The sequence below is a fragment of the Manacus vitellinus genome, unplaced genomic scaffold (assembly GCF_001715985.3).
Source record: "Manacus vitellinus isolate BGI_N305 unplaced genomic scaffold, ASM171598v3 scaffold_16_pilon, whole genome shotgun sequence".
Taxonomy (NCBI): domain Eukaryota; kingdom Metazoa; phylum Chordata; class Aves; order Passeriformes; family Pipridae; genus Manacus; species Manacus vitellinus.
Window position 1 is genome coordinate 2942447 of NW_021939189.1, and position 21071 is coordinate 2963517.

At 50.0% G+C, this 21071-nt stretch overlaps 2 protein-coding genes across 3 annotated transcripts; one reads left to right on the forward strand and one right to left on the reverse strand.

Annotated features, from left to right (window-relative positions):
• The first annotated feature begins 447 nt into the window (after nt 1-447).
• On the forward strand, nt 448-2338 carry KBTBD13 (kelch repeat and BTB domain containing 13). Its single transcript, XM_018069545.2, has one exon. It carries the CDS (start codon nt 448-450, stop codon nt 1828-1830), a length of 1383 nt encoding a protein of 460 aa, XP_017925034.1. The 3' UTR covers nt 1831-2338.
• Nucleotides 2339-4295: 1957 nt separating this feature from the next.
• On the reverse strand, nt 4296-19105 carry UBAP1L (ubiquitin associated protein 1 like). 2 transcript variants are annotated; one of them, XM_018069626.3, is made up of 9 exons: nt 18966-19105; nt 18391-18627; nt 17685-17772; nt 16292-17332; nt 12853-13007; nt 10781-11533; nt 9678-9887; nt 6553-6654; nt 4296-5660 (listed from the first exon to the last, which is right to left on the reverse strand). In XM_018069626.3, exons 5-9 carry the CDS (start codon nt 12982-12984, stop codon nt 5526-5528), a joined length of 1332 nt encoding a protein of 443 aa, XP_017925115.2. In that variant the 5' UTR covers nt 12985-13007; nt 16292-17332; nt 17685-17772; nt 18391-18627; nt 18966-19105; the 3' UTR covers nt 4296-5525. The 2 variants fall into 2 exon arrangements, with proteins under 2 accessions (XP_017925115.2, XP_017925112.2); XM_018069623.3 differs by having other exon boundaries at nt 15436-17332.
• Between the last annotated feature and the right edge of the window lie 1966 nt (nt 19106-21071).

Below are 21071 nucleotides of genomic sequence, written 5' to 3' on the forward strand. Positions count from 1 at the left end.
TTTTAAGGGAAAATAAAATAGGATACTGTGATAATGTGCTCTTCCCAGCTGTGCAGATATGTTGCCCTCCCTAGGATGGGGAACCGTCTCTTTAGGGCATTGCAACGAGGATGCCCGAAAGTGAGGAGAGCAAAACCCAGTTTCCCAGGAGTGGCTGGGCACACTCCATGGGATAATCTGGGCACTTCTGCAGTGCCCAGCCCTGGCCGGTGATGCTGGAGCCCTGCCTGAGTTTGGGTGGGCAGCTGAGCCCGGCGGATGCCTTTGAAGGGCCCCGGTCACGAGCTCAGCTATCTTTAGACCAAGGTATTTATGTTACAAGGCCATCGGGCAGCGCAGCAAAGGCATCAAAGGGTGGAGGAGGCAGGAGGGGGCTGTGCTGGGGCACGGCACAGAGGGGCATTGGCTGCTCCCCCACCCTCAAGAGCCACTGACCCCTGGGTGAGGATGACCCCGGAGGAGGAAGGCTCCCGGGCAGGGCCCCCAGAGCGGGTGCGTATCCGGGTGGAGGAGCAGTCGTTCTGTGTGGAGAAGACCCTGCTGGTGGAGAGCAGTGAGTACTTCCGTGCCCTCTTCCGCTCGGGCATGAGGGAGAGCACGCAGGAGGAGATCGGGCTGGGGGAGCTGAGCGCGGCCGGGTTCCTCGCCATGCTGCGGGTGCTGGAGGGCGAGAGGCCCATCCTTGGCAGCGAGGAGACCCTCCAGGCAGTGGAGTGTGCTGCCTTCCTGCAGGTAAAACCCTTGGCCAAGTACCTGATCCACTCCATCAACTCCGACAACTGCATCCTGCTGTACCAAGCTGCTGCCATATTCGGCCTCCTGGATCTCTTCCACTGCGCCGCTCTCTATATCAGGGACAGCTATGCCGAGCTGGAGGAGTACCTGGACTGCCTCTCTGATGACCTGTTGGCCTATGTGGAAGCCCTCCTGCCCAGCACCTTTGTGGCAGTGGGAGCCCACACACCCACCTTCGAGTTCTTGGAGGACCTGTCCAGGACCATCTGCTACCTGGACGAGGAGACCAACACGTGGAGGACCCTCTCCTGCCTTCCACTGAGCGCCAGCACATTCCTAGCCGGCATGGCAACCATGGATAATAAGATCTACATCGTGGGTGGCGTCTACGGGGCCAACAAGCAGGTGGTGGAGAGCAGCTTCTGCTATGACGCTGACGCCAACGCCTGGAGCGAGTTCCCCAGCCCTCACCAGCTGCGCTACGACGTCAGGCTGGTGGGCCACGAGGGCTTCCTCTACGCCATTGGGGGGGAGTACGAGAAGATCTCACTCAAGTCCGTGGAGAGGTACGATGTGGCCTCCAGCACTTGGACGTTTGTCTCCGACCTGCCGCAGCCCAGCACGGCGGCGCCCTGTGCCCAAGCCCTCGGGCAGATCTTTGTTTGCCTGTGGCAGCCACTGGACACCACCGTCATCTACGAGTACGAGACCCAGCAGGACGAGTGGCTTCCCGTCACCGAGCTCAAGCGGCACCAGAGCTACGGGCACTGCATGGTGGCCCACCGTGACAACCTCTATGTCATGCGCAACGGCCCCTACGACGACTTCTTGCGCTGTGTCATCGACTGCTTCAACCTGACGTCGCGGCAGTGGACGGCCCTGCCTGGGCAGTTCCTGAACAGCAAGGGAGCCCTGTTCACTGCTGTTGTCAGGGGGGACACCATCTACACTGTCAACAAGATGCTGACACTCCTCTATTCCGTGGAAGAGGAGACCTGGAAGCAGAAGAAGGAGCGAGCAGGTTTCCCGCGCAGTGGCTCCCTGCAGACCTTCCTCCTGCGGCTGCCGAGACGTGACCATGACATCGCGACGTAGGTGGTCCCCCATCCCATGTCAGGATGCACATGGCTCTGCACTTGCTGCTCCCCTGGGCTCCTCTCCTCCTCCATGGAGTTGTGCTCAGGTCCAGGGATGCCTCATGTTGGATCCTGGAGGTGACACTAGACCCTGCCAGAGGGGAAGGGACTGCAGGCAGTTGCTGCTGTGCCTGCCTGCCCTGCACGAGTGCAAAGTCCTGCCAGACGTGGGCTCATGAGCCAACTGTGTGCGTGGCTTCGTGGCTTCTGCAGAGAACAGGTACCAGAGAGGTGCAAACAGGGGGTTTATTTATTCTGACTACACTCTGAGGGTGTGCAGGACTCCACCTCCTCTCTTCCCTGATGGGGAATCATTCATTATATCTCAGAATTAAAAGGAAACCTATAGAAAAGCTTCTCATTACAGAATTTTCATTACTCTTGGGTTTGGTTCCCCCCCCCTCCTTCTGAAGGATAATACCTCCTAACAGAGATCCATGTCAGGACTCACTCCTGCCCCTGAATGCTTTTTCAGCTGCAGCTCCATTTCAGAGCCGTATGTGGGAGTGTGGTTCCCACACAGCCCTGTGCTCCCCTGGGATATCTCCATGGCCACAGCAGGGTCCTGGGAGGAGGAGGGGAGATGGGCGGTAAAGAAAAGCAGCTCCTGGGCATTGGTGCTTAATGCACTGAGGGTTTTCTGGGACCTGGGAACCATCCATCATCCTCCCAAGCCTCAGCAAGACTCAAAGGGGTGGCAAGTGCTGGCTCTCGTCAGAGGCTTGTTTGAACCAAGTCAGGGTCTTTTGAGGACATGGCAAAACTTGGAAGTACAGAGGGTACAAAAAGGGAGGGAGCACCACCATTGCATGGTGATGCCAGGCTTGCAGAGCTCCAAAGCCAGAGGAGCTGTTCCCATGAGATCCCACTGCCTAGAGTGGAAGGTTGCTGACCCTCAGCACCAGCTCTGGGGGTGGCTGGAGAGCACAGAGCTCCCCTCTGTGACTGCAGTGCTGGGGGACCAGGGCAGCAGCAAACCCAGACTGTGGTCAGCTGGTCTTCCATCCATGGGTCAGGCTTTGGGCTGCTGTGCTGTCCCGGCTGGGATGGAGCTGAAGGGAATACCAGCCAGGATGCCTCAAATACCTCCGTGCTGACCCTCGCCAAGTTCTCAGCATTTTCAAAACAGTTCCCTCATTTGAGAATAAACCCACTCAATGCAACCACAAACCAAAACAAACCAGAAAACCCCAATTTGCAACCATGGCCAGATGGATGTGCCTTGTCCTCATTTGTTCCCTGCCACTGGGCCAGGCTACCACTCTGCTGTCACCTGTGATGGGACCATAGCCCTTGGAGGTGCAGGTCTGGCAGTGGCACAGGGGAGGCAGAGGTCACCGAGGGACCTCCCCCACCTCTGCACCATGGGCAGCATAAGAGGAATTGTGTTGGTGTCCCTGGGAGGACGTTACAGGAACCCATCATGTCAAATCCTCGCTCCCCTCCCAGATAAAGCCAATTAACATTTCAGGTTGTCTTCTCCTAACTGAGAGCAGCATATGGAAACATGCTGCTTTAAAACCATTTCAGGTTGAACAAACAGCTTAAACCTCCATTAAAATAAAGTTAAAATAATTCTGTTAGTAAAATATTTATGTTGGGCTCCTGTGGCCAACCCTGGACTGCTGAACTTGGCAGGCTCTCCCCTTCCCTCCAACTCCAACACCAAGTGATACAACCTCCTCCCCACCTCCACACGCTGTTTTTTCGACAGTTCAGGGGTTTACAAAGATATTTGTAGACAAAATGCAGAAGATTTTAAGTGCAGCACTTAGGGGAAAGTGCAGGTCTTGGCAGGCTGTTGAGTATGGCATGGATAACCCAAGAGAGGAGTCATTTATTGCATCCATCAATCCAGACCGTGATACAGAGAGTAACACAAGATAATTTTAGGTGCAAAGGGAGCACAAAAGATACAGCTCTTACCTCGGCAAGAAATGATGAGCCAGGGTCAAGGAGGCTCCTCTAAGGAGGGTGAGAGGCTGCTCAGCCTTTGTGGGCACGACGCTGCCACCAGAATTCAGCCCTCAACGTTTCATGCTGCTGGCACCAGCTCAGCACCTTTATCTCCCCCTCTCCATCCTCAGGGGTTCGTTCCGCCAAAGATCACAGTTCCAGGCGACACGATCGTCCTAATCACAGTTTAACCTTTTTCAAGTTTCTTTTTTAAGGTGACATCATCTTGGCAAGAGAGGACGTAAGGAAAAGCTGTCTGTAGAACGGACTTGCCTTATAAGGGCCACATCAAAAATAAAAGCTTGTATAACCAAGGGAAAGCTGGAGCAAAAACAGGGCTGGGAGATTCAGGAGGAGCCTGTGAGCTCCTCGGGGATATCTCCCTTGGTCACACAAGGTACCACATTTTCTGTTTCAATGCCATTAAAGAAGGGCAGGAAAAAAGCTTCCTTGGAAATGAATGGGTCAAGTCCCCCAAAACTTGGATGCCAAGTTTCCTTGTCCATCCAGGCAAGAATGAAGGCAGCCGTGGAGAGATGTACCTTCCTGCTGGTGTTTGGCATCCACCTGGAGATCCAGGGAGAAGGGACACAGTGTTTTACCTCAATGGTAGTATGTTAGACTGAGAGATTATTTGGAAGGATACAATGGAAAAATGGTACTAATGCAACTAACGAAGGATTTTCTCTGCTGGGTTGTGCCAGTTGGCATCCTGACAGGAAAAGACACAAACACATTGCAGAAGAACCCCCCAAGCATCTTTACTCAAAGAAATTACATCTGTATCTAATTCACAGGAAAATAACATACTTTATGTGAAAACACTGTCCACTGTTCCAGTGCCAAACCAAGACACACATCCCATTCTCTGTCCTTCAGTTGCATACAGAAATTCCCCCGAGCATCCAGATGTTCCCGATGCTGACTTTCATGCTTAACTTCATTTGGAGCCACTGTCTTCACAGTTTAGGGAAACATCCCCTGAATTTTCCTGATTTGGGCAGAGCATGAGGCCAATGAGCAGTTCCCCATCTCTCTGTTCTGATTTCAGGAAGTTCCCTGAGGACAAACTCCTACCTCCACCATTTTGCATTCAACCTCATGTATTTCAGAGCAAGGGCAGCCTGTTTTCTTTCCTTACCTTCATGGAATTGTGTATTTTTATCACATTTCTGGTTTAAAAGGAGAAGCTAATGTGATCAAATTGGATTTCAATTACAATATTCAATCATGACTAAGTCAGCTGAGACTCTTACCAAGCCAGGACCAACACATGTTCCTTCAGATTTTAGGAAAACAATTTCTTCTGATGATTTATATAATCTCTTAAGAATCCACATTTGATTGTAGCTGAAAACATGACACCCATCACCCCAGGTGGAGGGAGAACACTGTGGTTTGGGTTTTGCAAAAATCTAAGCCGAAGGCGGTTTGGATCTTATTTCATCTAATCTGAACAGCTGAGATGATCAGGGTGGGGATGTGTGGGTGAGGAGACAAATATTCCTCCTATGAAGTCGGTGCCTGAATGATAAACACTCTTATGATGGATGTCCATAAAATGAGATGAGACACCAAGGAAGAGCTGTGAAGGTCTGTGATGGGTTGTTTCCAGGGGTGGGGATGGAGCAGCAGAACCACCTGAGTGCTTCTGGTGCAGTCTGGAGAGGGGAAGCTGTGATGGGTCCAGGGTGCTGCTCAGTGGGTTTTCATCACGAGCTCTTCCAGCGCCCTCTCCCTCTGATTCCCACAGAGCAAAAGAACTTCTTTGATTTCATTTTGCTGGAAACCCATATCGTTAAACTGAGCCAACAGATGCAAGAATTCAGCTGCCTGGAGGAAGAAGGAAGAGAGGGGAATGATGTTATCATGGATGGATCCATCGTGGGGTTGCAGCAGAAGCAGTGCTGTGGGACAAGGCAGCAGCCAGACGCCCTGGCTGGGTTTTGTCACCGCCAAAGGGCACCACAACAGCAGCCCGAGGACACACACACCCCTGGTAGCATTTCAACTTCTTAAATAAGAAATATTTAATAAAGTCAGCCTCCAGCTTCACTTATTCCTTATAAAGTTTGTATCAATTCCATGCAGTGTTTGTCTGCATTATAAAGAGGGCAGGGAGAGGCAGTGAGCACAAGCTGGAATTCATTTGTCCTGCTTCCCTCCTTGCTCAGGCTGGGCCCCAGTGCCATGACATCACCTAGAGCTGTGTCCTCAATAAATAAACCTTCCCTGACACCGAGACCTGGGCAGCCCCCACTGTCACTGCCCTAATGAGCAGTGACACGACAATCCTATGGGTTGTTGGCATCCCAGCAAACACTGCCAGCCCAGACTTCAAGCAGTTTCACCTCCCCAGGCTCTTCATTACCCGGGAAGAGACTGATGATGGAGACCAATTCCCAGTGTGTCACCACAGTTTTTCTCCCTGGAGGAGAGCTGGGAGAGAGGGAGCAAGAGCAGGTGTTGGTGGGCTTGGGACAGGATTCCCTGCACAGCAGGTGAACAAGCATCGTGCTGCACAACAGGGTGAGAGGATGGATGGAAAAGGGGATGGAGCAGGTGTCCTTTCCCAGAGGGTCCTTATGGGGGTCCTGCTGGTGGCAGGGCAGTGGGTCTGACCCCCATGAGGGGCAGTGGAAGTGGAGGGAAGGGTACAGCCTGCTGGAAAAGCGAGCCCGGAGGACACAGCACAAAGGGCTGGGTTCTGCCATCCCACTCTGACCTTTTTCTCCGAGTACTGGAACATTTCCATGGCCTCCTCCACCTGCCCTTCCTCGTAGCCCTGCTTCAGCAGCCGGTCACAGGCACCCAGGTAGCTCAGGAACTGCAGAGGAAGACAACCAGGTTAATCCAGCCTTGCTGGCACAGGGAGTGAGGGCAAACAGGAGCCCACCTTGACACCAACCAGGCACACACCATGGGGAGGACATGAGCAACCCACCATTGCTGGTTCCCATCTGATGCTCAGCCAGGGTGGTCTGTCTGTCCACATGATTCCCAGTGGGAGATGACAACATCTTGGTCCCCCTCACCCTCCCAGGGTGGGAATGGGAACAAGGCAGAGGGAGGATGAGGAGCAAACCAAACATCTGAACCTCTGAGATACAGAGCAATGGCCTCCAGGCTGTGGGTGAGGCAGAGCCTGTCCCCGTGGGATGTCCCCCCTCAGCCAACCCCACATCCCTTTGATGCTCCGGGGTTCAGGCACCCCTGGGTTTGCTCCAGGGTCCGAGCGCAAAACCTACCCCAGGGGAGACCCGTGTGCTGCCATTACTGAAAGTAAACAGTTATTTTTGGCTTTCCTCGTTGTTCTTGGAGTGCTGACAGCACAATTCCCAGCAGTATCTTTTAAACACCGCGAGAACCACTCACTGTCCAAAAACATATGGGACAGACAATAATAAATGAGCTATACAATAGCAGGGGGAATAAAAACATCCCATGGGTCTCCCCAGAGCTGTGCCATCTTCATCCAAGGACAAACTGATTCATATCTTCCCCAGATCCACCAGTGCATAGACCTCCACCCTCCCCAGCACTGCCCTAGCCAAGGGGAAGGACTCAGTAAAAGACCACAAAACACATGAAAAAGGCAAAAAAGTCCCTCAAATGTTGAGCTGATCTAGTTTGGCTGAACAGCAGAGTAAGGATTTTTAGAAATGTCAGCCTTAAGGAGCAGCTCAGGGAGGAGACAGTCACTGGTCACTGGCATTCCTAACCTGATTTTATTTCCCTCATTACCTGACCAGTGACAACCCCAACTCATTGCTGTATTTTCTTGCTCTGTTGTGGCAGGAATAGCTGCTCACTCATGGCACAACACAGACAGTCCTGGCAGCCTGGTCAAGCCCAGCATGAAATCGATGCCATTGTCAACTCAATGTTTTTTATAATTTTCTCCTCAAGAAGTTTTTTAACGCTGTTGCCCTGTGCCTACAGCTGCCTGGGGAGATGGGTGCTGAGCAGCTGCAGCCTCTGTCATGTCTCAGCTCACAGGTACATCGAGGGCTCCATGGATCAAGGATGCATTTTGAATTGATCAATGATCGTTGAGCAAAATGCAATGCTGCATTTTTGGTTTAGCCCTTGGCCATAACATGATGAACCTCTGGCACGTCAGGGCAACTAACCCTGCTTGAGCCTTTCAGAAAAGTTCTTCCACCAAAACTGAGAAGGAATCGCCTCTTTAAGGCCACAAACTTGCCTTCTCTATCAAGGTGGGCTTTGCTAGTTTTGAGTTGACACTGCAAAGAAGTTGAGCAATTTTTGTCTACCATCTGGTACTACAATCAATCCTCAGAGTTGAAGCTGTTGTCATCACACACTGAAACCCTGCGTGACACAGCAAGCAATGAAGAGCACCTACAGCTCTTCTTTTTAACTTCAGTTGGAACACATTTTGCAGGAAGGTTTAGCCTAATTTGGTAGTTTTGTACTTGTAAGAGATGCACAAAAGGTCAGGCTTTACGTTTTATCTTGGTTGCATTGGGCATAAATGGGAAAGATGGAATCTGCTGGTGAAGCAGGCACAGGATATAAGGCAGACCTTGTATTTTGGTGCAGGAATCTCTTCTCCCAGGGAATGGGAGTCCCAGTGTTTATACAGAAGGGAGCAGGCTGTACCCACTTCCATCCTTAAAAAGATGCACTGTTTCTGCATTTTGAAGCCACAAGACACCCTCTCACGGCTCTGTGCAAAGAATGTGGGCTGGGCTCTGTCCATCTCCCTCTGCCTGCATGAAACCTCCATGAATTGAGGACACAATCTTCCCTTCCCACCTCGGCTCTCCTGAAACACCAGCGAGGTCTGGAGGGCTGGTCCAGCCGGGGTGACTCAGGAGGGAGAGGGGAGCTGCAGGATGACTCAGCCACAGAGTAGCTTTGTGCACCGACCAGGCGGGTGGGAGCTGGCCCACACAGCACAGGCAGTTCCCAGGGGAATGGGAAGGAGACTGGCACCCAGCACAGGCTGCTTGGCACTGTGCCTGCTCGTGCCTCTGCCAGGATCTGCTCCTGCTCCCTGGCATGACAGCTTCATGGACATCCCTCTTGCTGAGTTTCAATTAAGCCCCTTCTCTTTCTGCAAGAGTTACTTGGGTAATTTAGCCCTAAAATCCTCTGCTGGGATGGGCAGGTCCAGCTCCAAGCTTGGCCAAGGGAGTCAGATTCAGCATCATCCCTCATGTCATAGATGCTCCAAGGCCCCCTTGGACCACTGTGGACCACTATCTGCACAAGCAGAGACCTCAGGAATGGAGATGCAGCACTGCAGGCAAGGATGTACTCAGACACCAGGGGTAGGAAGAGTCTGTATGTTAATTGTTTTCAATAAATTCCAGGTTATTATAGAGGGTTCCTCAGGAAAAAAGTTCTGGGACCCCGTTGCAATGCTTGCATGGATTCCCTGCTTGCTGCAAGGCAGGGAGTTGTGTTTTGGAGAGAGCCCAGCCAAATCTTTGCGGTATTCGTACAGTCCTGCTCTGACAGGATAAACCATGGTAATCATCACACAAATCCAACAGCCGGGAAAAAATGATATGCAAAAAGTTTCCATGTATGGGGGCAAAATTTGTACCTCAGAAGGACATGAAGCTCCACACAACAGATTGAACAGATAACGAAACCAGCCGTGATTACATGCTGAAAAGCTGAGGGCGACTCATTGCTATTTTATTACAGCAAAAGTGTGATCTCATGGAAAAGCCTGTCAGCTGTGGTCTGACACCAAAGTGGGAGAGCCAAGGCAATCAGAAATCCACCTCAAACAAGACAGCCATTCCTTTCTCCAGGAAAATCAAGTTTTCCTTTACCCAAGGTTTCCCGCGGTGCCACACCAGCTCCACCAACCTGACTTAAGCTTTGCCTTCCCGTCTTCTGGAGGGTGAGGATGGCTTTGTGCGTGGGGTAGCCCAGGGCTATGACGGGCTCGATGAGGTCTCGCTCCTCTTGGCTCAGAGCGGAGAGCAGGTCAGCCGAGGAATCCGGCTGGGATCTGAGGGAGCTGAGGGGTCTCCCAGGCGTGCAGGCAGGGGGGAGGCAGGTGTAGGGGCTGAGGGACTGCAAGGAAAAAACAGAAGAGAGTCTTATTGCTCCAGTTCATGGGATGATGTCAAACACCCAGGCTGAAGCAACGCTTTTGAACACTGGCAGTTACCTTGCTGTCTCCAGAAGAGGAAAATTCCTATACATGAAACATCCAATGGGCATCAAAGGAGACTGGATTTAATTAAATCCAGGCTCAGCTATAGATACAGATCAGATCAAAGAGTGCTCAGGCTGGGTGATGTACAAATACACACAGGCATTTAATCTTTCCTTAATTACCCCATGTCTAGTACAACTGCCTATAAATAACCTGGTCATTCATGTGTCCAATGGTTTTAATTGTAGCTTTTCAGTAATTCATCTCCTAAAATCTCTCAAGTAGCTGGATGAGATGTGATTTCTTAAAAAACATGGTGCAATTCAGATTCAAGGTGACAGAGTGATATTTACTCCATCTTGTCACATCCCTCTTTCACCAATGATTTGTATTTTTAGTAGGACTATGAAGTCCAAAGTTTCCTAGAAAAGATATGATGGCTGTAAAGGAGTATTTCCCTATAAACCCCACCTATATCTGTAAGAGGGGGGTCATAGAGAGAAAAGAGGGGAAAACCCCTGTTATTTCACTCTTTTTTTTTTTTTAGTGTTTCAATTGATAATCAAATAAGATCTTGCTTCTTGGGAAAAACAGGGGTGTTTTGACTAGGACAGAGCAAGTAAACATGCACAACCTCAGAGGAAAAAAGAAACCCTGCCTTCACTTCTTATGAAAACTCATCAGTAATTTCTCATGGGTCCAGTGTTCCTGAAGTCTCATTTTGAATCCATTTTGCTGCCCAAATGAGACCAATTCAACGCCCTCCACCTCCCTCCTCTCTCAGCACCAAGCAAAGGCAGCAGCTCACCGGCACTGTGGGTTTGTGCCGCTTGATGGGTGGGATTGGTGCAGGTGTGGCTGGAGGAGTTGGCACCAAGGTCCCCAGCTGGGACACGTCCTGGGCTGGCCCGTACTTGACACCACGGTTGGCGCCGGGACACTGTGGGAGCAGCCGTGGCACCGGGATGCCCCTGCCCCCCGTGGCAGCTCTGTTCAAAGGATGCACCAGAGCAGCCAGCTTCCTCCTGGCTGCCTCCAGCTCATTCTTCATGTTGTTAAATATCACCATGGATCTTCTCTGCTTGCTGGGGTCCGGGCTGGCTGGGCTGTGGACATTGTTCTCTGGTGAGGGCTCCAGCAAGCCAGGCGATGTCTTTGGTCGAGTCTGGTAAAAGCTGAGACGTGAAGCCACGCTTCTCCCAGAGCTTCTCCTCCTGGAGAGGAGCTTTTCATCCTTGTCATTCTCCTCCAGGGAGGTCGAGGAGTACTCATCGTCCGAGTAGTCGCCCTCCTCCGAGTGCCAGGTCTCACTCTCAGTGTCGGACAGGCCCGCCCTGCCCCTGGCGTGCCCGTAGGAGGTGTCGGCGGCGCTCATGCTGATGGATCGCCGCACCGCCGCGTCCCGCGCCCGGCCCCCGTAGCTGTCGGCGGGGGCCACCAGCAGCAGCCAGCACGGCGGGGCCGTGGGGACGACCTCGGAGGTGACCCGGTGCCGGCAGGTTTGCTGCTGAGAGGCCACCTCGACCCAGTAAAGCACTTTCCTTTCCAGGGAGAAGTCGTGCTGTGGAAGAGCGAGAGGCAGCTGGTGAGGACACCTGAAACCAGACCACCTGGCACCGAGCAAACCACTCACTTTGCAAGGCAGCTTAAGGGCTGCAGCCTTCCCATATCAGATCCTACTTCCCTGATCAGGGCTGGCTGTAGGATTGGGCTGTGCCAGCCTCATCCCTATAGGAAATCCCCAAATTTACACTTGAAAAAAGTCCCTGTATAAAGTTATTACTATTGTGAGTTGTACCTACAATTCTTTTGAGAAGTGTTTTATACTTAGAGGTGGTTTTGTGTCACTTTGACTGCTGTGGAAGGTGGGAGGGTGCAGACAGGGGATGTGGGCATCCCAATTTTAGGCAGCTGCAGAGAGGCACTGCATCCAGCCACAGGCTGCCCCCAGGGTGGTGGCAAAGTTTGTTTGTGGCTCTCATTAGTGGCACTTCAGGCACAGGGGCTCTGGAGCCACCAGGGAGGGTGATGCCACCTCAGGCAGCAGCAGGACCAGCCATGGGAGTCTCTTGTGGCGCCAGGGGCTCGGCTGGTCCCCAAACAGAGTTGTCATTTCCACATAGTCTGTCTTAAAATATAAGCTTGTTTGTGACTGAAATCTGAGGATTTTCCTGGAACAAACAAGCCTTGCCCGTCCCAGAGCTCTCCAAACAAGGTCTCCTCCGGACAGGCAGGCAAGTACATTCACAGCCCAGGAATGCTGTTTTTACTGCTCCTGCCACTTGGGTCATCTGTGGACCCAAAACAGCCTCCCTAAGGAAAACACCCCCACGTCCCTCCAGAAGGATCAGCCTGAAGCAGCAGCACAATCTTGCTTGGCCTTGGCGGGGAGCATCAATGCATCCCAACTAGGGAGAAACACGGGATACTTTATATACATATATATATAAAAATTTATATACATGTATAAATATGTGTATATATATAAAAACTTACATACATATATAAATTTTGCATATGCTGTCAGTACAGGTAATGTTGCCTGCTTATATCTGTTAAAATTATTGATATTTAATAAATATTATTAATAAATGAGACAGTGATAATTCCAAAGTAGAAAACAACCCCAGAGCAGAAGTTTGTCCTCCTATGCCAGAAAGACCCAAGCCTCCTGCTTGGACAGGATTTTTAAAAGATAACCCCAAAACAACTCCTTCCTCAGTTCCACATATCACAAATCATCCTCTCCTCCCAATACTGCTGCAAACCAGTCGAGTAAGAGGAGATCAACTAGGATGTGCCCCTTCTCTCCTAAGAAAAGGAAAGCACCACTGACATCCCTCTGAGCATCCCCCAGCAGTGATCTGGGTGTGGACTCACCATGGTGCTCATGAGGATGTCGGTGCAGTCGGGGACCTCGATGTCCGGGGTGGTGATTAAGGGGATTTCTCCCCCTGAGTCCCCGTCGAGGCTCAGGGCCATCCTGAAGGGAACTTCATCCAGGTAGCTCATCACTCCTGCCTGATTTCTTGCTGCTGGAGGAAGGGAGGAAACAGAACTGTAAAAGGCGGGACTTGCACCTCTTAACTTGGGTGGAAGGAGAGGAAGATGAGCTTTTTCAAGAGCCAGCCAAGTAAAAACCACTGTGTGCATTGCCCAGATGGGCAAAATCTTATTTATTGACACTGGGAAGATTTGTCTGAACTAACCTTTGCTATTCTCAGCTTGAGCCAGCAGGACCTGACCAAGCTTACAGCTTTCTTTGGCAGAGATCCTGAGCATTTTTCTTCACTTCCACCTCCATGCATGCCCTGCTGTTTCCCATCCCTCCTGCCTCTCCCTCCCTGTGCTGCCCTTTGCATGATCCCTTCTCTGAGCTGGGGACACACTGAGCACTTTTTCCAGTTACAGAGGGAGAAACCACAGCCAAGGAGAACACCTTGCAGGTCTCCTCTCCCTGTGTAACCTGTGGTGACAGAGCTCATGCACACAGCCATGTGCTGCTAAGCCATCACAGGGAGCATCCTGAGGGAGGAGGGAGCTGCAGTGAGGACATCCTCTCTGGCACCACAGCAGCTTAGCAGAAGCCAGGCCAGGAGGCTGGTGCATGAGGCAAACTTAACAGTTAGGGGGATGTCAAACAAGCCATTTTAAGGCCAGATTAGCTTTTAGGAACCATCTACTCATTTTAAGTGTGGTGATGGTTTTAGAGCAGGACTGCAGGGGAGACAAAAATTTCTGATGAATTGGGAATGGTGGCACGGAAAATATTACTGCAATACTGTAACCATCAGCTCTCTACAGATGTCTCAATTTAGTAAAAAGCCTCTACTTGCTGCATGAAGCCTCGAGCTTCCCAGTGATGACAGCCTGCAAAATTATTTCTTTTACAGATTATCAACTGCTAAGAGTTGGTGGCTCATCTCCCCACGAGTCCTGGCACCCACAGCCTGTGCCTGCTCATCCCAAAGTCCTCAGCAGTCATCCTCAGGACACACAGTAAATACTTGTGTGACATCCCATCCTCAGGACACACTGTAAATATGTGTGTGACATCCCTAAGTGCTTCTCACAGTCCTTTTTTCCTTTTAAAACAGCTTTTTTGACAACGAGGATAAACACTCCACAAAAAGGAAATATTTAGATGAATGTATACAAGGATGAAAAAACCACATGTTTAATGCAAAAATAAGAGTCTATAAGGGGAAATGGGATTCAAAGTAGTTTCTTATGTTGGCAGAGGACTAACAAATTGTTTCCAGACCACAAACAGACATGAGTGACACACACAATCACTCAGTGCAACTCAGCTGGTCATTATCAGAATGACAACAGGGTTGTCTCTTGCCTGCTTACGCCAGGAGCCTTTAATACCTCTGCCCAAGCAGAGCCCCTAACGAGCTTTGTGCTCCTGCACATGTCCTGCCACTAACACACGACACAGGCAACGTGTGGGGAGCCCTCACGGAGCCAGACCATCTGCTCCAGCCTAAGAGGGTTCAGCCTAAGGGACAATCCACGTCAGCGCGGACAAAGACAACACATGAAAAGACCTGCAGGCAAAACCACCTTCCCCAGCTTTCTGCAGCTCCGAGCACGGCCCCTGTGTGCAAGGGTGACAGACCCTCTCTGCAGCTTATGCTGTAAACTGACTCTTCCCAAAATCCCTGTGTACACGGTGCAAAGGAAAGTTGTGTCTCGACATCTGTCACCCAGAATGGCTTCACTTGGGTTCAAATGCCACTTTCAGGTATGAGGATGAAGAAAATATGAAGATGGTACCTGCTGTATTTCACTGCATAAATACTGTTCTCTAAGAAAGGCACCCACAAGTGTTAATTCCCAGTTTAGAAAACAAGAAGTCCTTTGGGGTGGGTGTGATGACAAGAAAACCGCTACTAGACAAGAATAAAAGATGGTCAGTCCTAAACACCAACTCACACCAGAAGGCAACTCCTAGAAGGTCTCTGAGCTTGTACCCCACACCAGCCCTGCCCACTTTCACATCACAGACACTGGCCAGTGCATGAATCAGCTCACATCAGGAAGAGGATGGGCCTTAACATGAGAAACCTGAACTGCAGCGGGACCAGCGGAGGAATAGGATGCAAAGGAGTCTTGGAAACACACAGGCAACCCCTGTCTTCTTCTGGACTATAGTAATTTTTTAAAACTTAAAGACAGTAGGAAATACCATACTCAGACAAATCTGACTCTTCAACATGAAGACAACAATTTTTAAGAATACTCTGTCTCCACATATTTTATGAGTTGAGATTTTAAACATTCCTCTCTATCTTCCCCACTAAAGATATAAAATATTTTAATGCATACATTGCTAGACAAGAACAAATACAAAAAGCAAACCACAGTAAGTTTGAGGGATGGAAATATACCTAAAGGTAGATCACCCCCTGGCATTTTCAACCCCTGTGTTTATTAATAAGATGAAGTTATCCTTACCGTCAGACGAACTCATGGAGCTCTCCTCGCAGGGCAGGGAGAACAGGGCTGCTGCTCCACTGCCTGCTTATCTACTGCTCAGCTCTTTAAATTCCTGCAGTGTCAGACAAGCAGCTGACTTGGACAGTTTTAAGATAATCGTAGCTTAAGTGGTTGGCTTGTCCCTCAGACGCACTGACGGGATAAGGAGCCTAATTGTTTAAGCAGAGCATCCTCCGGTCACTAAGCTTCCTGAACTGGAAGTGTTGGAGTTGTATTGTTTTCATGCAATTGTTTTTATTTTTGAACTTGTGCATTTTCATCAGGGAAGACTCCCCAGGATCTGACTCAGCCTTGGGTCTGGAGTACCGAGATGCTGGAAGTGACAGGGGGATGTATGGAGGAGGAAATCAGAACTCCACCTCCAAAGGACTTCCTGGTAATCTGTATTTTGGGGTGCTGCAGGTGAGCAAGAACTGCAAACTTCTGCACTCACAGTAATTCTGTTAAAAACTACTAGGTTGTGTGCTCTTACTAACAGAAACCAGTGCAAAGCTTCAGCCAATAAACTATTAACATATCACATAAGGCCCAGGTGTGGAATTTAGGCCATGACGTCGCCTCCTCCATGGATGACGCGCTGTTGTGACGCCAAGGGGAAAAGCACTGGAGAGATTAACTCGATTCCCACACACTGGGGCTAAGCAAGAATCAGGTCTGCAGCTCTGGAAAGGTGCCACGACCATCTGCATAGCCCAGCAAAGCCCCAAATCCATATGGCCCATCACTGTCACAAGCAAACTGTCCAGAACACGGACGGCTTTGACATCAGATGCCTCTGTCACCTTGCAGGAGGGAGAAGTTCCTTCACACAAACCTTTTCCCAGCAATTCTCTCCATGTTGGAGTCGTATTTGATGCCAAGTATTCAAACAAATCTCTCCCTCGTTGTAAAAGTGCTTCAAATGGAAAAAAAAAATATCCATTTTTCTCTATTTATTCTGTACAAAAAAAACAACTTACAAAATAGAGCTGTGTTTTGTAATCAAATATTACAGACATGATGTGTCCTTATACAAAAATAGCTATATAGGCAAAACAATTACAGTAGGACAGACTTCAGATTTTATTGGGTTTTTTTCCAGCAGGCTTATTCATCAAATTTGTGTCTATTCACATGGCTGTCTGACCTATTTCACCACAGCTGGGAATTTTTTCCATGTTGTGGTACCAGTTTTAGTCCACAAAAGTAAAATGTCAACAGCTGCTTTAATCAACCTTGAAAAACCTTGTCTTGTTTGTACTTCAAACTTGTAATAGAGTTGTTTCTACACCCAAAAATACAGGAACTATTTTGACAGTGATACTTGACATGCTTCATTTAAGAAGAATAATATGTTTACTAATGGGGTAGATATATATTTTAGTATTTCTTTATTTCTGGAGATTTCATCATCTTCTATAAAGATAAAAGCCACTAAAAATAGGATGTTAATACTGGCACAAATACCACTGTCAGCAATGTTCCTTTATTAAGACTCAGATTTAACAAAAACTCACAGCGGGACTGTAATTCCACACCACGAGAGCCCTGGCAGCTCTGGGCTTGCTCAGATATCTCCCTGCACAGTCAGACAGCAAAAACAGTTCTTAAAACTTTTCTTCAAGACATTCCAGTAAAGACTTTCCAGTACCTGGCTGCTGAAAGAGAGGATGAGACTTCCTCTTCGGGCCCTCTCATATTTAACACATGTAATTTTAATGAAACAATCCTCCAACGTTAACACAATTTATTACTAAATCATCTGACAGCAGTGGCCCAAGTGTCATTGGTGGGGAGACTGGGGAGAACCCATCCTGGAGGGATGCAGCTTCCTTCGGGGTGGTCAGCTGGCACCAAGTACTGATCCCATTCATGCCTTTAACAGAGAGTGTTGAGAGGACAGCTGGTAAGATTTATAATATACCCACAGAAGTGTTTTTCCACACTGATCGATACACAAACCACTATAAATTGTACTCTGAAACTTGTCTGTCAAAAGACAAACGTAAAAATCAACTGTACTGCTGTTAAATGCAATAGTTATGCATGAAGTGCACTCTGTCTCACATGGGCATCTGTTGGATATGACTCAAGCAAAAAGCTTGAAAAAAACCAGTACAAACTATTGCATAACCAAATTTGGAAGTTGACAAACCAAAAGGGATGCTGATTTTACAATCTCAACAAACAGTATTTGTCATCTTTGACAAAAAAATAAAGATTTTTACCTGATCTGGATAAGAGCTGCTACAGAATGCTCAGCTTGTAAGTAGTAGTCTCTGAAGGGCTGCAACAGATGGGCGAGTGGGAATTCAGCTGTAAAAACACAGAAACAGAAATTGTTCAATAATCCAGAAAAACCTTTGATTCTAGTGAGTCTTAGAAGCCCCAAATTTGCTAAGTCATTTGCTAGTGCCCAGCTGTAACTTGAAATCAGGTCCCTATGTAATATATTAGGGACTAGTTACATGTTACTCGTCTCCTGGTCTGTACCAGAGCTGTCAGAGGAAAGCCAAGACTATCAAAACTTTTCCTGCCTCTATCTTCTAAAGAAAGGGAACAAATGGACACTGAATCTATACAGATTACCTGAGTCGCACCAAATCACCAGACTAAAGCATCTGTTGGGTGCTGAAAGTCTTCAATCTATTCTATTTAGCCTCTATTCAGCTTAATCTACAACCCCCTCTTGCAAAATAGTATGAAATCAGCTTGAGATGTGCTGCAGTCTACACTGATCAGCTGAGCTGTTCCTCTTACACCACAGGTGTTAAGAGCACACTATGTTTATTCCACCTTCTTCTCAGACCATAAATTACTCCAGTGGATGATTTCTTTCTCAACTAGTTCTGTGCCTACATTTCAAACCTCAGTGTCTGTGAGATGCGGGTGTGGTGTGGAAAAACACTGCTAAGTATGGCACGTAGAATTTACCTGGATCCCCAAACAGCTTGGAATCCATTTCCAGTTTCTGCTGTAGTAGTTTTTCCCTTTCCTTCTTCTGTTTCTTTTCCATTTCCCTCTTTCTTTCCTCCTCCTGTTCTCCTTCTAGCATAACCCTTAATGCTCTCTCCTCAGCCTCATACAGCTCTGTGCGAGTTTTGAGCAACGTTTTCAGACTCTCCACCTGAGTTTCAAATGCTTCATCTGCTGAGGGGGGTGGACAAACACCTGAAGAGAAAGAGAAGTGATTTTAAGTTTTCAGATTCAGAAGAGGATTAGTTATCAGACTTGAGAGCAGAGCTGGCAAAATCTCAGAGAAACATGAGCTTAACCTTGTTAACAGTTGGAATTCTTATCGGAATAACTGTTCTATCGAGAGCAAGCTTGGAAAAACAGGAACACAACCACTTGTGAATTCAGCATTTTACAGCTATTCTTGTAACTAAAATCCACTACAAAGACACGGCTTTTTGAAGCTGCACCTTGCTAGTCAGCACAGGGCACCCTCATCATCTTATTTCCTGGGTGTGCAATAAAAAAAGTTGGGTGAAAATCTTGTAATTCACCTTTTCTGGCAGCAGCCTCTTTTCTCAGTTTCCGAAGCTTTTCCAGCCCACGCAGGACATCCACCATCCTCTTGGTGTCTGCTTGTTTCTTCCGTACTTCAGACAAGACACTGTCAGCAGCGGCCTTAAGCTCTCGTTCCTGTGAGAGACAAAAACAGACATAATGTGTGAAATATCCCTTGAGGACAAGAATCAAGTGGTATTTTCCAAGAGATGATTGAAGCACTGGAGATCAGTTACTTCTCAGCAACAGCTACGAGTCAACCATCCAGCCTTGCCTTTTTAAGAAAAACAGGCTAAAACACCACAGATTTCAGAAAACAAAAAAGAGTGCTGTGGGACTCATAAATTTGGACCAAATCATGGGATCACGGAATCTTTAAGGTTGGGAAAGACCTTTAAGGTCAGCGAGTCCAACTGCCAAATCAGCACCACCACCATGCTCACCACTAAACCATGTCCTCAAGTGCCACATCCATGTTTTTGAACACTTCCAGGATAGCTAATGAACTCATAAAGCCTGATAGCCTTTAACCACATAAGTTTAGGGAAAACATTAACAATGAACAGAAACAACCTCAATTCCACAGCTCTGCAATTAAAGACCATTAACCTGCCACAATCTGACCACAAACCCTTCCTCAGCAGCTGCTCTGGACCATCCCAGCAGCAGACCAGCAGAATGGGAGCTCTTTGGCCAAAAACCAACACAAAAACCAACCGAAGTGCCTACAGCACTTCCCAGGAAGGCTAATTTAAGGTGGTTTTATTGCTTTGGAGACATTTTACTTCTGGGTGAGACCCAAAAGCTTGCAAACAACAAGCTTTAGAAGGATGAGAGCAGCAGGCAAGGCTGATGGATACTGAAATGGTGCTGAGCACCACAGGGCAGCTGTGAGCAGCGTGGGCAGGCTGACACTTGGGACCAGAAAGGAAAACCTCCAGCAGTTCAGAAACAACTTAAATCTCAACTGTCAAGGGCTAGGACATGAGCATGGCAAAGCTGAGATGCCCACCAAGGCTCTCAAGGAAGAAGCAGGGCTGCAGACCTTGGAAAGGGCATGTCTCCAAGAAAGCTGAAGTCATGCAGCACCCCGGTGGCACCCACTGACCCGCGGGGCCCTAAGCCGGGTGTGGGGCAGGCACAGACCACTGCGACCCCATTACTGGCTGGTCATCCCACCCTGCAAACGGAGCGACACTCAGGAGCCCCCGGGGGAGGCAGGACCAGGCGCTCGGGGCCGTACCGGTTTTCTTCCTCCTCCACCTCCTGGCATGCACTTGGCCGCGCCACTGTCGATCTTGGCCTCCCGCTCGGCGGCCCGCGCGCCGCCTCCTCCTTGGCCGCCTGGCCTCGAGCTTCCTGCAATCCTCCTCGCCCTCTCTGCTTCCTGCGCAGCTCCTCGCGGTATCCGGGCTCCGCAGGGCTGCACGACCTCCCCAGCTCCCGCAGCGCCGCCTCCTCCTCCGCGCCCCGGGCCCAGCCCGGCCCGTCGCCCTCGGCCTCGCTCCGCCGCAGGGCCCGGCACAGTGCGGCCACCCGGGCCACCCGCCCCAGCGCCGCTTCCGCAGGCCCGGGCGCTGCTGGGCGTTGGCGGCGGTGGGCGGCGGCGGCGGAGCGGGGGAGCGGCGCGCCGCGCGGCAGGAAACTGCGACAGCCACAGCTCGTCCTGCTGCGCCTGAACCGCCTCCTCTCGGCCCGACCGCGGCGGGGCCGCCGCAAGTAGGGGCCGCCCGGCGGGCAAGCGCGCCCGGCCTCAACTCAGGGCCGGCGGGCGGCGGCAGGAGGAAGGGCGAGGGCGCGCCGCGGCCCAAGGGAAGGGCGCGGGGCGGGCAGGGGGCCGGGAGGGCGGCGGGGAAAGGCGCGGAAAGGCGGCGGGAGCGGGCGGGAAACGGCGGGGGCTGCGCCATGATCCCCTCAGCGCTCAGCGCGCCGCCATAACGCCGCCTCAGCGCCCCCTCAGCCCGGCGCCGCAGCGCCGCCTGGCGGCCCGGAGGACCCGCCGCCGCCCGCCTCTAGCTCCGCCTAATTAAAAAAAATTAACCTTCAAAAACTACCCCTAAAACTTCAAGTATCTGGGGATGGCGTAAGGGATGACAACTCTC